This window comes from Tachysurus vachellii, chromosome 11, assembly GCF_030014155.1.
Source record: "Tachysurus vachellii isolate PV-2020 chromosome 11, HZAU_Pvac_v1, whole genome shotgun sequence".
Lineage (NCBI taxonomy): Eukaryota > Metazoa > Chordata > Actinopteri > Siluriformes > Bagridae > Tachysurus > Tachysurus vachellii.
The window spans coordinates 16,865,160-16,884,424 of record NC_083470.1 but is presented as its reverse complement, the minus strand read 5'-3'; the positions used below and the strand labels follow the sequence as shown (position 1 = coordinate 16,884,424).

The 19,265-nt window shown below is 36.0% G+C and overlaps 1 protein-coding gene across 6 annotated transcripts in view; it reads left to right on the top strand.

Annotated features, from left to right (window-relative positions):
• Positions 1-18,887, top strand: part of gapvd1 (GTPase activating protein and VPS9 domains 1) — a 95,141-nt gene extending 76,254 nt beyond the window's left edge. For 3 of the 6 annotated variants that reach the window (XM_060881440.1, XM_060881444.1, XM_060881439.1), the window contains exons 16-28: positions 3,209-3,549; positions 3,813-3,900; positions 4,264-4,296; positions 6,718-6,789; positions 9,159-9,284; positions 9,519-9,648; positions 10,807-10,916; positions 11,454-11,613; positions 12,331-12,518; positions 12,678-12,891; positions 12,990-13,062; positions 15,948-16,145; positions 17,363-18,887. In XM_060881440.1, the coding sequence (XP_060737423.1) occupies positions 3,209-3,549; positions 3,813-3,900; positions 4,264-4,296; positions 6,718-6,789; positions 9,159-9,284; positions 9,519-9,648; positions 10,807-10,916; positions 11,454-11,613; positions 12,331-12,518; positions 12,678-12,891; positions 12,990-13,062; positions 15,948-16,145; positions 17,363-17,503 (1,874 nt within the window). In that variant the 3' untranslated portion in view covers positions 17,504-18,887. The remainder of the gene's footprint in view (positions 1-3,208; positions 3,550-3,812; positions 3,901-4,263; positions 4,297-6,717; positions 6,790-9,158; positions 9,285-9,518; positions 9,649-10,806; positions 10,917-11,453; positions 11,614-12,330; positions 12,519-12,677; positions 12,892-12,989; positions 13,063-15,947; positions 16,146-17,362) is intronic. The other 3 variants (XM_060881441.1, XM_060881443.1, XM_060881442.1) reach the window with 3 other exon arrangements.
• The last annotated feature ends 378 nt before the right edge of the window (positions 18,888-19,265 follow it).

Sequence of the window (19,265 nt, the reverse complement as noted above, 5' to 3'; positions counted from 1 at the left end):
ATCCGGAAAGGGGCCAACATACATAATATATATACATACAGGTGCTGGTCATATAATTAGAATATCATTAAAAAAGCTGCTGACCAACTTTATGGAGATGCAGATTTCATTTTCCAACAGGACTTGGCACCTGCACACAGTGCCAAAGCTACCAGTACCTGGTTTAAGGGCCATGGCATCCCTGTTCTTAATTGGCCAGCAAACTTGCCTGACCTTAACCCCATAGAAAATCTATGGGGTATTGTGAACAGGAAGATGCGATATGCCAGACCCAACAATGCAGAAGAGCTGAAGGCCACTATCAGAGCAACCTGGGCTCTCATAACACCTGAGCAGTGCCACAGACTGATCAACTCCATGCCACGCCGCATTGCTGCAGTAATTCAGGCAAAAGGAGCCCCAACTAAGTATTGAGTGCTGTACATGCTCATACTTTTCATGTTCATACTTTTCAGTTGGCCCAGATTTCTAAAAATCCTTTCTTTGTATTGGTCTTAAGTAATATTCTAGTTTTCTGAGATACTGAATTTGGGATTTTCCTTAGTTGTCAGTTATAATCATCAAATGAAATATATGTGTGCAAAGAATGAATATAATATACAAGTTTCACTTTTTGAATGGCATTAGTGAATTAAATCAACTTTTTGATGATATTCTAATTATATGACCAGCACCTGTATATATACAGTACTGTGCAAAAGTTTTTGGCAGGTGTAAAAAAAAAAAAAGCTGTAAACAGAATGCTTTCAAAAATGGAAGTGTTAAATATTTATTTTCATGAATGAACAAATTGCAGTGAATGAACAAAAGAGAAATCTAAATCAAATCAATATTTGGTGTGACCAAATTTATAATGGGAGGTGTTCAAGCAGGAAACCTTTGCGTTCTAAGAAAAACAGGAAGGCTTAAAGTTTGCTAAAAAAAACACAGAGACAAAGGTAACAGAGGGCATAAACCAAATACAGGATTTCATACCAACTGTGAAACATGGTGGTGAAATTGTTATGAATTGGGGACGCTTTGCTGCAGCAGGACCTGGCCAGCTCACCATCATGGAATCCATTATGAATTCTACATTGTATCAGAAGGTATTAAAAGGTGCTTGGAACATGACACCATCTGTCAAAAAAAATTAAGCTGAAGCAGACCTGGACCTTGACTATGACCCAAAACATTCCAGTAAATCCACCAAAGACTGAGAATTTGGAGAAAAATTGGTATGGCCAGGTCAAAGCCCAGATCTAAATTCTATTGAGTTCCTGTGAGATGATTTTAAAAAGACACCCCTCAATCATCACACCCCTCACTCATCACGCTGAAATAATTCTGCATTAAAGAGTGGGAGAAACTTTTTTCTAGTCAGTGTCAGATTTTTTTGAAAATGCATTTAAAAAAGTTATTTTCATTTTAATGAGTGAAATAGGTATTTGATCCCCTATCAAACATGAATTTGGAAACATTATGCTTTGGGGGTGTTTTTCTGCTTAAATCATGGGTGAGAACCTCCTTCCCTCAGGTGGATGGGTATTCCAGCATGACAATGACCAAAAACCTAAAGGTTAATCCTCGAAACCTTAATGACTTGGAGAGGATCTGCAAAGAGTAGTGGGACAAAATCCCTCTTTAGGTGTGTGCAAACCTGGTGGCCAACTACAAGAAATGTCTGACCTCTTTTAAGGGCTTTGTCACCAAGTATTGTCATGTTTTGTGAAGGGGTGAAATACTTATTTTACGCAATAAAATGCAAACCAATTTATAACTTTTTGAAATTAATTTTTCTGGATTTTTTGTTGTCCTCTCTCTCACCTACTATTAAAATTATAGACTGATCATTTCTTTGTCAGTGGGCAAACACAAAATATATATATTTTGCTGAAAATATATATATATATATATATATATATATATATATATATATATATATATATATATATATATATATATATACACATGCTGTGCTTCTAATGACTTTAAGGTTAGAGCTGAAAATTGTATAGATTGGTTGCAGCACTTTATAGCCAGCACTAATTTAGCTGACAAACAGATCCTGTGCTATTCCTGTGCACGTTTTGTCTGTGCTTAAAATTTATTTGAACTTATTTAAACATTTGAAAAAGATAATGATCTGATATGTCTCAAGCTACAATGAGGCCATATACTCCCTAGTATACTGTGTGCCACCAGCATTCACACACAGATGCATGCCTCATCATGCATCTGTAAAGCAAAGGAGTCAGGAATAAATGGTAATTCAGCCATTCATGTAATGTATATAGCTAGCTTATTTTGATATATTTTATTTTAATATCTCATCACTTTCATATTTATTTCACACTGACCCTCTTTCATTGTCTCAAGGTGCAGTTCCAACAGTTAGGTGCACTATTGTCAAAGGACAGGGATCAGCATGGGATACATATCTATATTTTCAAGGGTTCATGACAATATTTGTATTGTAAGAGCTGTGTGAGAATAGCACAGCTGTGCATAAAATATAGAAATCCACACAACATAGATACATATCAAAGTTCATAAGTGGGCAAATTGGGAGTGCATGCCAGCAAATGGGAGCCATACACACCTGCTGACTTAGATTATGCGCTTATAATTAATGCAGATTGCGTCGACCTGTAATTTCAGTTTTTTGCTCTTATTTCCGGGGCAATTTTGATTCCAGCCCTCATTGGTTTTATGATTTTCATTTATATTGACCATTTTTTATATTGACGATCATTTTGTATCCAATGTGTGATTTTAAAGTTCCCTTTATTTTTTTAACAATATAATCTCAAAACAGTAGTACCTATCAAGAGGTGAGATATATTTTTCAAATTTGTAATTTTTTGAAATTTGGAAAATGGGCAAGTGTAAGCGACTTTGACAAGGCCTGTTTCCATAAAAAGAATCCGCAGGGAACTTCACAAAGTCAGCATCCCTGGAAGATTTTGCACAGTGTCTGGTTGTAATGGGAATGGTTTTAGCCACTGATGTTATCCAGCTTAGCTGCTTGTTTATGTGGCTCTTTTAGAAGTTTCAGAAGAGAAGACTCTCATTTAAGTTAGACCCATTATATTTTTCTTAAATGAGAAAGCTTGCATAGAAAAGTTGTCTTCTAGTTGTTATTTAATAAAGGTATAATGTAGTTGATTGGAAATATTTTACCTGATTCTCTACTTATGTTGTGTATGTGTTGGCTTATTTTTGCAACTTACTGGTTCAGGTACTGGCACCATAGTTCGACCCAAGGCACACTACACCAGACCCCCTCATCCACCCCCAGACCCACCAATCCCAGAAGCTTGTGCCACAGGACCTTCTGAACCAAGGTCATCTCTCTTCTCCATCCATGAACCAGAGCACCCTAAGCAGAGGCACTCATACCCTGAGCGTCTGGTTAGGAGCCGTAGCACAGATGTAGTCTTTGCAGGTCGCAGGCCCAACAGTGATCCAGGCATAAACCGCAGGACCATGGTGGAGGACCAGGACCAAGCGGCTGCTTTTGCTACTGGCTCCACCACCTCCCCAAGCAAAGATTCACTTAAAGTGGAGGTATGCAGAATATGCAATTTCAACATTTTTAGAATGCACCAGACTACTACAAGACAAATTTATGAAACCATAACATTAAATTTTTCCCTGTTTAAAAGGTCTGTTTAAAACTAAAATTGTTTTATATTCTGTCTTATATTGGATAATTTCTTGCCCTTAACAGATTTATCAAATCTAATTAACTACAATTAGCTAAGATATAAGATGTAATTATCATATACTGCACTGCCTGATTAGGGGTGTGTGCGTCTTTGTGTGTCCAGATCGATGACAAGAAGGACAGTGATGATGAGAAATCAGACAGGAATAGACCCTGGTGGAAGAAACGGTTTGTTCCTGCCATTCCTAAAGGTAATAAGTCAGTACTATTGTGATACAGCATGTTCATCCTTAGATGACTAGATAATGCATGGACATAACTGACATTCAGAATTCAGCTATATAATAATATAGCTTTTTACATTAGAATTTTTTTTTAAATCATTTAAAATTATTTGTATCTGCATTTTGTATAAATGGGTGTTAAGGTATTACAAAGATTACTTCCAAGTTCTTCCATTAGACTGCTTCTGTAAAAGGCTTAGTTGTATGGATTATTCTAATTGGTAAGCAATGATGGCTGAGGCAAAATATATTTAAGGCGAAAATTGTCTGTAAAGCCCTTGTTGTCTGTAAAGCCCAATTGTATTTGTGCTGTTTATGTTCTTCACACAGTGCTCTATTGGACCGCAGAGAGTGAAATGCCAGGTAACACTCATACATGAGCTAGTGTTGTATGTCACAGGTCCTTCTTGTATAGTTGTTGCATTCTATTTCTTTAGACTTAAACCCATCCCGCTTTGAAATGCTAGATCTGTGCTGTGCCTCAGTCCATCAAACTGGCCTTTACAAATTTACACTAAAGAGTACAAGGTGGATATATTCAATGTGTTCTTTCTACTGGAGGCTAGATATTTGTAGCAAGACTTTGTTGATTTTTCTCGGCTGCATAATCCGCTATCAATCAAATGTTGAATTTTAGATGATTCTGAAGAAAGGTTCAGTAAACAGTAAAAAAAAAATAAAAATCTATAGAGAAATTCCATTGTCTATTGTCCACATGGCTGATATTTTCATTGTTTAAAACAGAAGTAAATAGCCTATAATATATTCACTTTCTGTTATCCTCATTAATTGTAGTGTTTGTTTGCTCAATTGGTTGATAGTTAATCTTTCAACTACGTCAACTGTATATCTCTTTTTGGCTGAACCAAACATTTTTTCATTAGCATCCCTAACTATAATTAATTTTAAATATACACTCATTGTCCCTGTAGACCTGCACATTCATGTTTTCTCTTAATGACCAATCATATGGCAGCAGTGCTGTGCAAAAAATGGGATTCCTGTAACTTTAAATGGGGCATTGTTGTTGGTACCACATAGACTGGTTTCAGTATTTCATGAATAGCTGTTTTTCTGGGGTTTACACATACAACAGTCTCAAGAGTTTAAATAAAATGGTGAGGAAAAACCACAAACATCCTTTGTGGAGGGACTGCAAGCTGAAAAATCATGTTTGTGAAAGTGGTCAGTGGAGAAGGACCAGGCTGGTCTGAGCTGACAGCGAATCTATAGAAATTCAAATGACCACTCTCTTATGAGTAGAACTGCATATCAGAACAAACATCAAACCGATGCTGTGAGTCAGGTTTCAATCTTGTCAAGTAAAAGGCTGTATCTGAGTCATGGGTACAGAGTCACTGCACTTAATAATAATTAAGTACACTACACATAATAATAATAATAATAATAATAATAATAATAATAATAAACTTTATTTTGTATAGCACCTTTAAAAGTAGCTTCTCAAAGCACTTGACATAAAAGATGAAATTAAAAGATACACATAATATTACAGACACTAAAACTAACCATACAAAAAATAAAAAGGCAATAAATAACAAACAAGTCACATAAAAGCTACCCTAAAAAAGTATGTTTTAAGATGGGATTTAAAAATACCCAGGGATTCTGCATTCCTAATCTCTGAGGGCAGGGAATTCCGCAATTTGGGAGCCAAGGAAGAAAAAGACCGATCACCCATAGTTTTTAGCCGTGTTGTTTGAGCAGTTAGAAGACAAGCTTCAGAAGAGCGTAGAGCACATGTAGGTATGTAGGGGGTTAACAGCTAACACAGATATTGAGGGGCCAAATTGTTCAAGACCTTATAAGTGAGCATGAGAATTTTAAAATCAATACGAAAGCTAACAGGAAGCCAGTGCAATTTTTCCAGGATAGGTGTAATGTGCTCCCTTGCACTGGTCCTAGTCAGAATTGTAGCAGCTGAATTTTGTACCAACTGTAATTTACTTAGGGTAGCTTTAGGAACTCCAGCCAGCAAAGCATTACAGTAGTCAAGACGTGAAAATACAAAAGTGTTGATTAACTTTTCAGCCACAGAGAAAGTCAACATGTTCTAGCCCATCTAATGCAAGGTTTGATTTTTTTTTTCTGCTAACCATGAATGCAGAATGCGATTACGTTACTGTATTCTTCCTGGCAGCTTGAACCAATCTACCAGTTTTCCTCTGATCTTTCTCATGAACAAGGTTTTTCCATCCACAGAACTGTTGCTCACTGTTTTTTCTTCACATCTTTCTGTGTACACTCTAGATTGAGTTGTGTGTGAAATTCCCAGGAGATCAACATATGAAATGCTCAGACCAGCCCTGGTACCAGCATTCATGCCATGAACATAGTGACAGAGGTCACACTTTTTCTACATTCAGTGTTTTGATGTTAACTTCTACTGAAGTACTTGAACTGTACTGGGATGATCTTTTGCACTGCATTGCTGCTACATGATTGGATGTTTAGATAACTGCATGAATGTTCTTAAAAGTGGACAGTGTGTGTACAGTACCCTCCAAAGCTATAGGACCAGTAAGACTAATTCTTTTGCTTTTGCAAATAAATGGAAAAACATTCTGCTGATATTTCCAGGTACTGTATTTACATCTGACATTGTGACTGTCAGGTGTTTCTTGTTGCCTAGGTGTGCCCTGTAAGATTGATTAAACATTTGTGCTGAATGTCTGGTCTTGGTTTGAGCCTGTGTTTCACCTTCTCAATAAAATTAATGTAGTGTAATGCACCTTGTGTTCACTGTTTTTGTTCTCACTACAGCGCCCATTGCAGCATTCCGAAAGCGGGACAAGCAGGAAAAAGATGATCTGGGATCAGAAAAGGTCTCTCAAGGTATGCCTCTGTTTTTCTTCTCTCATTTTGTCTCTTTACATATTGTCTACTTCCATCCAAACTTTTCTGTTGACAAAACTTTAACCAGGCTCTTAAGTTTTCAAGACTATACTTGTGTGTTTCCATTAGGACTTTCGTACTTTTTTGTACTTGTGAGCCAATAGAAATAAGAAAGCAGAACTCTGGTAACTTATTTGGTTTGAAATTTAAATACACTATGCTCTTTCTAGATTTAAAGCTGTAAAAGACATTTATGGCCATATTTATCTGCCAGAGGAAGAACCGGTGATTGAAGATCACTTAAACATATTAATTCATTCATTCATTTTCTACCGCTTATCCAAACTATTCTCGGGTCACGGGGAGCCTGTGCCTCAGGCGTCATTGGGCATCAAGGCAGGATACACCCTGGACGGAGTGCCAACCCATCACAGGGCACACACACACACACTCATTCACTCACGCACTCGCACACTATGGACAATTTTTCCAGAGATGCCAGTCAACCTACCATGCATGTCTTTGGACCGGGGAGGAAACTGGAGTACCCGGAGGAAACCCCGAGGCACGGGGAGAACATGCAAACTCCACACACACAAGGCGGAGGCAGGAATCAAACCCCCAACCCTGGAGGTGTGAGGCAAACGTGCTAACGACTAAGCCACCGTGCCCCCACAACATATGGTTTAATCAAATCGTAAAAAACAAATATAAGAACTCATGTTTATGTTTAATAGTAAAAAGTCTGCGCCCACACAAAATGCAACAAGAACGCAAGGGATTGGGACTAAACAGCAATGTGTCCTTAATTGAAAAAGAAGAAAAAAGAGTTACATTTGCTCTGGAGTATAAACAATGGACTCTGCAGCAATGGAAAAGGTCATGTGGTCGAATGATTCAAGATTTACCCTCTGCCAGAGTGGTGGACACATCAGGATAAAAAGAGAAGCAGATGAAGTGATGCACCCATCATGCCTACCATACAACCTTGTGTTATGATCTGGGGTTTAGATCTAGATTCGGGAACATTATGTGGACAAAAATGGAAGTCAGCTGACTAACCAAATATAGTGAATGACTATATACTGAATGACCATTTTCTTCCCTACCATATTCCTAGATGATTATACCATGATTCATCTAGCTCAAAGTGAAAGTGTTTCCATTTTCAAATGTGGATGTGGTTGGAGGAGTCCAGACCGTAACCCCATTGAGAATTTTTGGTATGTGCTGGAGAAGACATCATGCAGCAGTCCAACTCTCCCAGAATCAGTACAAGATCTTGCCAAGATATTAATGCTAGTTCAAAAGCTGTTCACAATTCAAAAGCTGGGGCCCAACAGACTCCGACTGACAACTTAAGTTACAAAGGTTTTTAAAACTGTTTTGGTTGCCTTTTGTCACATGTTTCTGTTCAAATCAGAAATAAAATAAATATACTCAGAAAAACTGAAAAGAATACTTTACTGTGGGCTTAAAATACAGTGCAACCTATTTACAGTCCGCGAATCACAAAAGTATCAGTGAGAAGTTGAGAACACTTGTTTAAACATTGCATTCGAACTTGACTGCACATCACATTTTTTACTTTATTGATACTGCTTTTAATCATAATGCAAAGACCGGTCATCGGGACATAAGCTGTCATGTACAATAAAAGAGCCTGCGCAGCGACAGGAAATATAATTTAACACAAAAAGCCTGCCTAGACGGTGGACTTGCGCTCAGGATTTTTTATATTTTTTTTGAGCGGCGTGTGGACGAATTCTTTCTAAGCACACACTAAATAGCGCGAAGCCGCGAACTCGTTCTGAATATTTTAAAGGCGTAACAGCTGATGAAAAAGCAGAGACAATTGTAGACGAAAATGAAGAGAGATTTTATCTTAGTTTTTATTTTATACAAAACATTTTCATCTCGTCTTTTTTCATCAACAATAATGCATGTTAATTTAGTCTTAGTCAGCGTTTTTGGACAGTGGTGCAGTCTTGTCATCATCTTGTCTTAGTCATGAAAAAAAGGTTGTTGACGAACATATTTCGTCTCGTCTGACGAAATTAACACTAATTAATGCATTAATTAATAAAACTCCAGACAGAAATAAATGCTGACATTGCATAAGCTTATCGAAACAGTACCATGGTGAATGCATGCCAAAATCAAAGCAAAAGGTGCTCCAAAAAAAAGTGTGTGGTTTCAAGGTGTTTGGTATCTTTAAATACACGGCGTCAGCAGGTCTGTGTAAATGTACTAGAGATTTCTGGCTATTTTCTTGCCCAATGAAAACATAAAAAGCAATATATTATTCAAATGCTCTTAATGCTTGAAAATTATTTATCTGGGGTTTTTGTTTCTGTTGGGTTTGTCAGATGAGCCTTCATTACTGGGGCAGAGCTGTCAGGCTCAGGCAGTAGAAGACATATTGGACAAATACAGGAACATCAAAAGAACCAGCCCAAATGAGGGAGCGACAACAGCCACCTATGATGTACCAGGTAATTTAGTCTTCAAAAAGTACTTATTGAATTAACAATTTTTTTTCTACTTGTCAGCTCATTGTCAAGTAATGACACAGTCACTTCCCACTGCTCATGGATATCATTAATTGTGACATTTAAATACACTTATGTTAATGTTACTGTTATTTTAGGTTAGTGTTTGCTTGTCAAAAGTTTGCATTTCTAATACAATTCTTAAACATTTTTGGTTTGTTCCTGTTTGTTGTGTAGAAATGTGTAAAGAGGGTGAAAGTGAACATAAACTCCATAGAAATGAGGGCCTGCAGAACTTCTCTACAGATGACCTGACAGACTCTGCCAGCCAGACAGCACAGCCTCAGGACAGCAAATTTTCCTTTAGGTCTACCAAACATGCATACTCATACAGTTAGGTCTATACATATTTGGACATCAACAAAGGTATTGTTGTTTTAGCTGTATACAACAGTCAATTGGAGTTTAATGAAATATGAGCTCAGATTGTAGACTTTTACATTTTATTTGCGGTTATGTCCAGATTTGATACATTTTCGTGCCCCTACTTTAAGCAACCAAAACAAATTTATCAACTGATTTCTCAGCTGTTATATAGCCAGGTGTAATATTTCTACCAGTGAAAACAATAGGTGTGCCCAAAATTATTTGGTATTCTGTGGATGACAGAATTATTTTCCTAGTGACGTAAAACCATTTCACAGTGGATAGTCAGAATGCAGAGGTTTTACCACATAATGATTTTGCCATTTAAAAAACATCTTAAAGCCTTTACAGCTCAACAACAACCAGCAGATAGATGAAAACTTTAACTTGTACCATAATGATGGGAAGAGAAGCATATGGGGATCGAATGGATCTGCTCATGATCCAAACTTTACCACATCCTCTACGAATCATGGTGTGGAAGTACCGTGGACATTCATGGCTCCGTGTAGAACTGGTTCATTTGTATTTGTGTTGTAAGATAGTACAGCTGACTAAAGCAGCATAATGAGATCTGAAGTGTATAGGGCTACATATAATATCTGTTTTAATTTAGGTAAATGCTTCAGAACTCTTTGGACCGTGCTGTTCAATGCAGATAGACAATAACCCAAAGCATATTTTAAAGTCTCCACAAGAATTCTTTAAGGCCTTTAAGTGGAATAGTGGAAGAACATCCACAGTTTGGATCTTTGGGTTTCAAGTAGTCATTAACTGAAAAATGCAAATTGACATTTAAATGTTAGTTTCTTTTTAGTACTTTTAGCCCCTTAACAGACATTAAATTGCAGTAATTCCTAAATTGTTCGCCCAATTTGGATGTAAATACAAACAAATTAAAGCTTTAAGTCTTGGATTCATTATTCCATTTGAACTCCACAGCTGAGGTAGACAGCTTGAAAAACATTTTGTCAGTGACCTATATTTATGGACCTGACTGAATATTTAAATTAAACACATATATTTAGAAAGCAAGGTGATGGTGGACTCTTACTTTGATTTAGTGAGTAACTTGTGTGTGTTTTCTTCTGTCTTTCAGTGACGCTAAGAAAAAATTACGTCTGGCTCTGTGCTCTGCAGATTCTGTTGTTTTTCCTATCATGCACACTGTAACACGGAATGGCCTCCCTGACCATGCAGATCCTGAAGGTACATATAACACACTTTTTTTATGTCTGGCAGTATTTGAAAATTGAGCTTCGGAATAGTTAATGAGAAACTCAAGCCAAAAGCATTTCTATAAATCCATGCTTGCATCATGTTGCATTTTTGTTCGGTTTTTACATACTGTAACATTTACTCTTACCTCAAAACAAAGATGGTGATAAAAGTTACACTGCTTATAATTTTGGCTTTGTGCTTACAATGCTGTCCCTGTTCATTTTCATGCTGCTATTCTTCTTAATTTTTTCCTTACTTAACTTCTCCCTCCTGCCTTTTTCAATCCCCCACTCCCCTCCAGCATGTCCATCTCCTTCTTTCCTTCTGTTCTCCCCTTCTCGCTTTCCCTTCTGCCTTTATTCACTTTCCCTTTTCATTTCTAATTTTCTTTAAACTTGTCATTATCATTAATTTTGGATATAAATAACATGTCTGTTTCTAATTGCAAATATGGGGAAGTTCAAATGTCATATTCTTGCTTTTCCCTGGTCTCAGTCATATTTTATCTGTCTGTCTCTTGTATAGACAATGAGATTGTGTGCTTTCTGAAAGTGCAGCTGGCAGAGGCTATTAACTTGCAGGATAAAAACCAGATGGCTCAGATTCAGGAGACCATGCGCTGTGTCAGTCGCCTTGACCCACGTACCTGCAGAAAGTTGCTCACAGCAATTGCTGAGGACTACAGGTATACAAACTGCCAAATCTGCCAAGTCAATGGAGTTTACCGTAACAAAACTGTATGTACAAACACTGTCAGGTTTATTAAAACAAATGTGCATCTGTTCATTCATGAAATTATTCAATCATGTAACAGCAGTCATGCAATCCTGCAAAAAATTATGTAGATCCAATCATGTTAATTTTAAGTAATTAACTCTCCAGTTATGGTGAGGCTATGTCCACTGTAGCCTCAGATTCCTGTCCTTGGCTAAAAGATCTAGAACCTCTTCTGGTTTTGAGCTGTTGTAGCTCATTCAAATTTAATGTGTTATGTTAAAAAATGTTTTTTCTGGTCACTACAGTCACCAAGAGTTCTTATTTGAGTTACTTTAGTCATGCTGACTGCATACACACTGGTCTGGTGATTCTCCTTTGATATTTCTCAGCAGAAAGGCATTTCCACCAGCGGATGTATTTTTTTTTCCATTCTTTGTAAACTCTAGAGACTGTTGTCAAAACAAATCCCAACGTCACTAAGATCAACTGATATAAATATTATCTGAAGCTCTTTAAGAGTATCTGCATGATGCTGTTCATTGTGATACTGTAACCTGAATAATTGCATAAGTGTAGGTGTTCTTAATTATGCGGTCAGTGAGTTTATAATTAGTCTTGTCAGCAAGTGGATTTTTTTGTGTGCTGGTGTTTGGCTGACATGAGAAATGTTGTGTGTGTCTGGTAGAAAGCGGGCTCCATACATAGCGTATTTGACACGGTGCCGGCAGGGGCTGCAGACTTCTCAGGCTCATCTAGAGAAGCTGTTGCAGAGAGTACTTAGAGATAAAGAAGTGGCCAACCGCTATTTTACTACTGTCTGTGTCCGACTGCTTCTAGAACATATGGAGTCCAGAATGCAGGACTTTATCAGAGGTGTGTATGTGTATTTTATTTCACTATTTGTTCATAATTTTATGCATACAGGAAAAAATTATGCATATGAGCAGTTTGCTCAAGTTAATTATCGTTGATTTCTTATTATCATAATTAAGATTCTTAATTCATCTTAGCAGCTAATGTTCTCTGCCACAGCATTTCAGGGCTTCACTGCAGCTGATGATAAGACTGCAGCAGTGGAGGATTTTCTGCGTTACCTCTATGGTGCTATGGCACATGATGTCATCTGGCAGTATGCCAGTGAGGAACAGCTACAGGATGCTCAGATGGCTATTGAGCGGAGTGTTATGAACCGCATATTCAAACTGGCTTTCTACCCAAACCAGGATGGAGACATTCTGCGAGACCAGTGAGAGAACACTACAGATATATCTCTGTTTAGAGAGATAATTTAAAAACATTATTTGAGATTATACCATCTTTTGTTGTATGACCTCTTATTTCCAGGGTTCTGCAAGAGCATATTAATCGTCTGTCCAAAGTAGTGAGTGCCAACCACAAGGCCCTCCAAATCCCAGAGGTAAATGTATTAGGGTGCTCCATTAAAGAAGAAGCACACATTAAGATAAACTAATAATATTCTGCATTTTTTTTTTCAATTATCATTTAGTTGTAATATTTAATAAACATATCAAATAACAAAAATCTTTGTATTATTTTAAACAACAAATACTGCTACTAGAACTAGAAGAATTTAGTGCATTGCAAGATTACTGACATCAGATTTCTGTTGCAGTATAAAAATATTATCAGGTGCTTCAAACTACTTATCTAGTGCTGCTAAAAAGTTTGCAACGTGTTCACTTTTTAAATCTTTACTGATTGTGCACATTTTTTTCCAGGTATATGTCATAACTGCAATAACAAGCACAAGCACTGTTTGCCCTCCTTTGCATACATGAGCCTTCAAAAACCCACAATTGGCTAGTGTCACTGTGATTGACATGGGAGAAATATACGCCATCCCTCCCACTCAGAAATCCATTGCCACTTTTGTTTCAAACCATGAATGTTTAGTGCAACTAGAAAACCATTTATGGTAGGACAACTCAATATGCAACAATTAAATAACATAATTCAACCAGAGAGAGAGCCCCTCTTATGTTTTTTACATTCCTACAAGAAAATGAAAACAAACCAAAATATTACATAAAATATAGTTAGATCACGAGGCCAATAGTTTATTGCAATGTGAAGAGTTTATAAAAAATTGACTTCATAATATTTTCTCAGATGTAACCTGCACTACCATTTCTGGTCAGCTTCCAATCAAATGCTACAGCTTCATAACATCAGATAAGCTTCTGATGTTATCAGCTTCAGATAATTGCCAAAGAAATGTAATTTTATGATGCATATGAATGTCTGTGAATTTTCACTGTTAAAGGTCCTGTTTTATTAATTTGATATTTAGCTTTCTGTCATTAATAATCACGTTGGGGTGAATTTACTATTGACTGCAAAAGTAAATATGTTGGCATTCAAAACTAAGCTTTATAGTTAGATTAGTTCTCATATTCACTTGTGTCTAAGGAAACCTGAGTGAACCTCTAATTTCAGTATTTTCTCTCTTAAGCATAATAGTTCATGACTATTCATTTTTTGTTAATGGCCATTTGTAATTGTTAAAATATTTATTCACATTAAATAATGATGTTTTTAAGGCAGTGAGAGATTTAGCAGAGTAGTAGGACTCAAATTTTTCTAACATACAAAGTGTCCCTTGAAAGTTTGTGAACACTTTAGAAATTTCTGCATAAATATGACCCAAAACATCATCAGATTTTCAAACAAGTCCTAAAAGTAAACAAAGTGAACACAATCAAACAAATGAGCCAACAATGTTATACGTCTTCATTTAATTATTGAAAAAAAATTATATCTGTAATATATCTGTGACTTGCAAAAGTATGTGAACCTTTGCTTTCAGTATATATTGTATGCCCTTGTGCAGCAATAACTGTAAGTAAATTTCCAATAACTTCTGATCAATCCTGCAGCTTAGAGGAATTTTATTCCATTCCTCAGTACAGAAGAGATTCAACACAGATTTTCTTGGGTGTCCTCACATGAACTGCAGGACATTGACTTGGCCATTCTAAAACATTATTTTTTGCTAGACAGACTTGGACTTGTCTAGGTGTATGACCCATTTTTTTTTTTTTTTTTGAGATTCAGTTCATGGATAAATGTCTTGCCATTTTCATTTAGGTATCACTGGAATAATTCTGAATTCATCGTTCCATCAGTGATGGCAAACTGTCCTGGCCCAGATGCAGCAATACAGGCCCAAAGCATAATACTACCACCACCATGTTTGACAGATGGTATATGGTTCTTATGTTGAAATTTTGTATTTTTTTTTCCAAAAATAATTATTCTTTTTAAAAACAAAAAGTTTTGTTTTGGCGTCATTCCTCCTCAATCTCCATGGGCAGCAATGTTCTTTTTGGGGAGCAGAGGCTTGCTCCTTGCAACTGTACCTGTGTTCACCTGATGGCAGACTCATGAACATTAACATAAGCCAAAGTAAAAGAGACATTTAGTTTCTCAGAAGTTACCCTATATTCCTTTCTGAATAAACAGAATATTACGTCTCTTGCTTTTGGAGTGATCTTTGTTGGTTGGCCACTTCTTTAAATGTTCCAATGGTCTTAAATGTCCTCCATTTATACAGAATCTATATGACTGAGTCAAAACTCTTAGAGAGGATTTTGTAACCTTTTCCAGCCTCATTAGCAACTATAACTCTTTTTCTGTCCTCAGAAATCTCAATTTCTTGCAATGATCACCTTTCACAAACATGCATCATGAATTTCAGACTTTGATATATCTTTCTTCTTTAAATAAAATAGGACACTCTTGGAGACCTGATTGTTATCTCATTGACTGAAATCAGATGGACTCTAATTTGACCTTTAAATTAAGTACTAAACCTAGAGGTTCACATACCTTTGCCTCTCACAGATGTATAATATTGGAACATTTTCCTGAATAAAAAAAATGACCAAGTATAATATATTTGTTTGATTGGGTTCACATTGTCTGCTTTAGGGAATCTAATGATGTTTTGGGTCATATTTATGCAGAAATATAGAAATTTCTAAAAGGTTCACAAACTTTCAAGCGACACTGTATTTGGCAGGCATTTTCAATATGTAAAGTTGAAGGAAAGTATTTGAGGGCATAATATACTGTTGTCACAGTTACTGAAACTCTCCCCTGACTAGACAGTTTTTTGTTTTGTTTTGCGGGAACAAACGTACAAGAAGCGAAACTAGTTTCTTTCAACCCAATAACCCAAAAATCAAGAAATTGTTACTTTTAAGAGAAGCATAGTAGCATATGTCTCACAACTCAAACTTGTCACTTCCAACTTTCATGTGGTGCTTTGTGTGCTTATAGGTTTATCTGAAAGAGGCTCCATGGCCTTCTGCTCAGGCAGAGATCAGGACAATCAGTGCATACAAGACCCCGCAGGACAAAGTGCAATGTATCTTGCGCATGTGCTCTACCATCATGAATCTGCTCAGCTTGGCTAATGAAGATGCTGTGCCTGGAGCTGATGACTTTCTCCCTGTGCTTGTATTTGTCCTTATAAAGGTGAGCGTAGTTAAAGGCTTGCAAAAACTCAATATATTAGTTAAGATAACCACCTTTAAAAGCAGGCATCTCTTACTTTCTTAAGAGACTTTAGAGACTGCTTAGAGACTTTAACATTCTGCCATACATATAACGGTGCATGGCTGCTGTCTTGCTGACCACTTGTTTGGTGCAGTGTTTCTTTTTCATTCATTTTTAAGAATGAAAAAGAAACATTGCACCAAACAAGTGGTCAGTTTCCCGCATGACTGATGTGGTGACAGTGTCATTGCTATGTCACAATAAATGAAACCATTTTATAAATGTCAAATAAAATCTGTGTATGTTTGACTAACCATAGGCAAGTATATAGTTAACATAAATTTTCTACAATTAATTTTAATTTTCACTTATTTTATTAGGAATACCACCAACAGCTTCAATCAGTCATGGTCCAAAACATTACTTTTTGATCAAAGGAGGAATTATTACGTAGACCGTTGAAATTATCATCTAATACTTTGAAGATAATTGTAAATGATAGATTAAAAAAAAAGATTCTGATTGCCTTCTGCACCAGTAATTTCAGTCACATTCTCAAACAGGTAGTCTGGCCTGTCTGGGTGTGATTTACAATGATTTATAGTAACCACTAGGTTTGTGAAATAGCTACCACTCATCTGTTTTAATTGAGACGATGGCACTAGACTCTGTACAGAAAAGTGTTCACCCTATGTTAAATAGTGAATTTGAAGATTTTCCTGAGTAAGCTACACTGCTTTGATGCAGCTTGATAATCAGGCTGGTATTCAAAAATACTTCACTTTTATGTTTGATGTTGAATTGTGTATTATTTTCATGTAACTGCATGGTTTTAAGTGTGCTATCCCTCATATAGCACAGTGATTGGGGCTTTGACTCTACTGTGTTGTTTATTTTCCATACTTAATACATCCTTATTGGTATAAACAATTTGTTGTAGTATTAAATCTATTTCTAGAAAGTGTCATTTTATAGATAAACAGTCTCTCAAGTAGCAGATTTCCAATGTTTCCTGAATGACTAGAGCTAAACTCTGACAGGAACATGTTTAAAATACAAATTAACCTTTTGCATATAATTAAAGCTCTTTAGAGTAAGAGTATGTTAATTTGTTACAAGATGAGTCTGGTTGTTTGACATGCATACATGGTTTCTCTTTTATGAATATCTATCTCTTACTTGCATTTACTTTCCAGGCAAACCCACCCTGCCTTCTGTCCACTATTCAGTACATCAGTAATTTCTATGCCAATCAGCTGAGTGGGGAGGAGTGCTATTGGTGGATGCAGTTCACAGCTGCTGTTGAATTTATTAAAACCATTGATGAGCGCAAGTGAAGCAGCCACCTGTATGGGAAACTATTGAAGGAGAATGAAAAAGATGGGAATTCACAACCAACTACACTGTTTCAGTAAACCCAAACAACAAGGCACTGCTTAACTTTTACTTGCTTATTTAACTGTATTTAAAGCTATGGAGGCATTGAATTATTAAAAAAAGAAAGGAAGTAAGAAGAAATTGTGATTATATTCAAAAAAATAAAAAATTACCTGTGTATAATTATGTGAGGTGATGTAGCTAGATTTAATTGTAGTGGAGAAGGGATACCGTTTATTTGACTTTAAACTAATTTCAAAACGTATTCTTTATTTTGGGTGAGGTGGTGGGACTGTTTTTTAATGCTCAGTATTTAACATGGGGATATATGTGAGCTGAATAAGGGACCACCATTTTGATTGTGTAATTATATTAGACGAGGTAAGGTTAAAGAAGAATTAAGAACCAGGCATTCTCATGTCCATTTTGCAACAATTTATCATTTGAAACCCTGTCATAACACAGACTCATAAATATATCTAGCATACACCCTATTGCACCCTTTTTGCTAATGTTCTTTGCATTGTGATTTTTGACTGGGGTTCATTTATTGTTTCTCTTCCTTGAAAAAGAAAGGGCATGCATATTTATATAACTCAAAGCATATTTATTCTTTGTTTTATATGTAATGATCATTTTCAATTTGGCTATTGAATGAGACTAATGGAATGGGCACTGAGGAAAAATATTTCTCAAATGAAATATGCTAAGAAGTGACAAAACAGGGTTACCATGTGTGAGCATGATTTTATGCTTTGTATAACTCCATATTTGCTTAGCAAATTTCAGGTTTGATTTATTATTTGAATTAAATTTTAGTAATTAATGTTTTGGTATTGGTGCATGTTGTCAGTGGGATAGTGGAATAAATTCAGTGCTGAATATGACAACCAAGTTGCTGCCAGTAAAACCTATAATGGCACTGATACCTGAAGTGGTTACCTGTTATTTTTTAAATCACATAGTTGTACATAGTGATCAAAAATTTGAAAAACTTTAAATATACCATTAAAAGGAATAGAAACCATTTTGTTTCTTATTCACACAGCAACTGTCACTTAAGTAGAACAGACCTCATCAAAATTCTCATTGACTAGTCCCAGTTAATTTTTATAAAAACTAAAATAAACTGTCCTGTCCTGTGTTCTTTTATTGGCCTAACAATATTTGGGGGTTTTGTATACGTTTTTTTTTTTTTGTTTGTTTGTTTTGTTTTGTTTTATTTTTTGCATTTAGCTTATTATGTGCAGATTAGCAAATGCTGATTAGCAAATGACAGCGACAACAAATATCTTCATTTGCATTATACTTGAATGTTCATTAAAAATATATTTTTTGCGACAATCTTTTGGTTTTACAATCTTTTAATCTTTATTGAAAATAGTTGCATTTCACTGGAATGGTTTCAATGGAATTGGTTAATGTGGTTGTAGTGCTTTCATTGTACTGCAAAATAATGCATTATACCTAAGTTTGACTTGGATCCATAATGCAATTTTTATCATTGTTTACCTCTCGTAGTAAAGTGTTATTGATGTACAAGATTGGGCACATTGGAGAAATCTGTCTGTCGAAACCTATATAGAATTCTTAGCCACTAATACTTTTTTGCAAGTACAAGCTAAAAAAATGTAAAACTATTCTACCTGCGCTGCAGCATTATGTAGCAAAAATAGTTTTAAACCCTTATTCGTGTCTGTGTATATATATATATATATATAT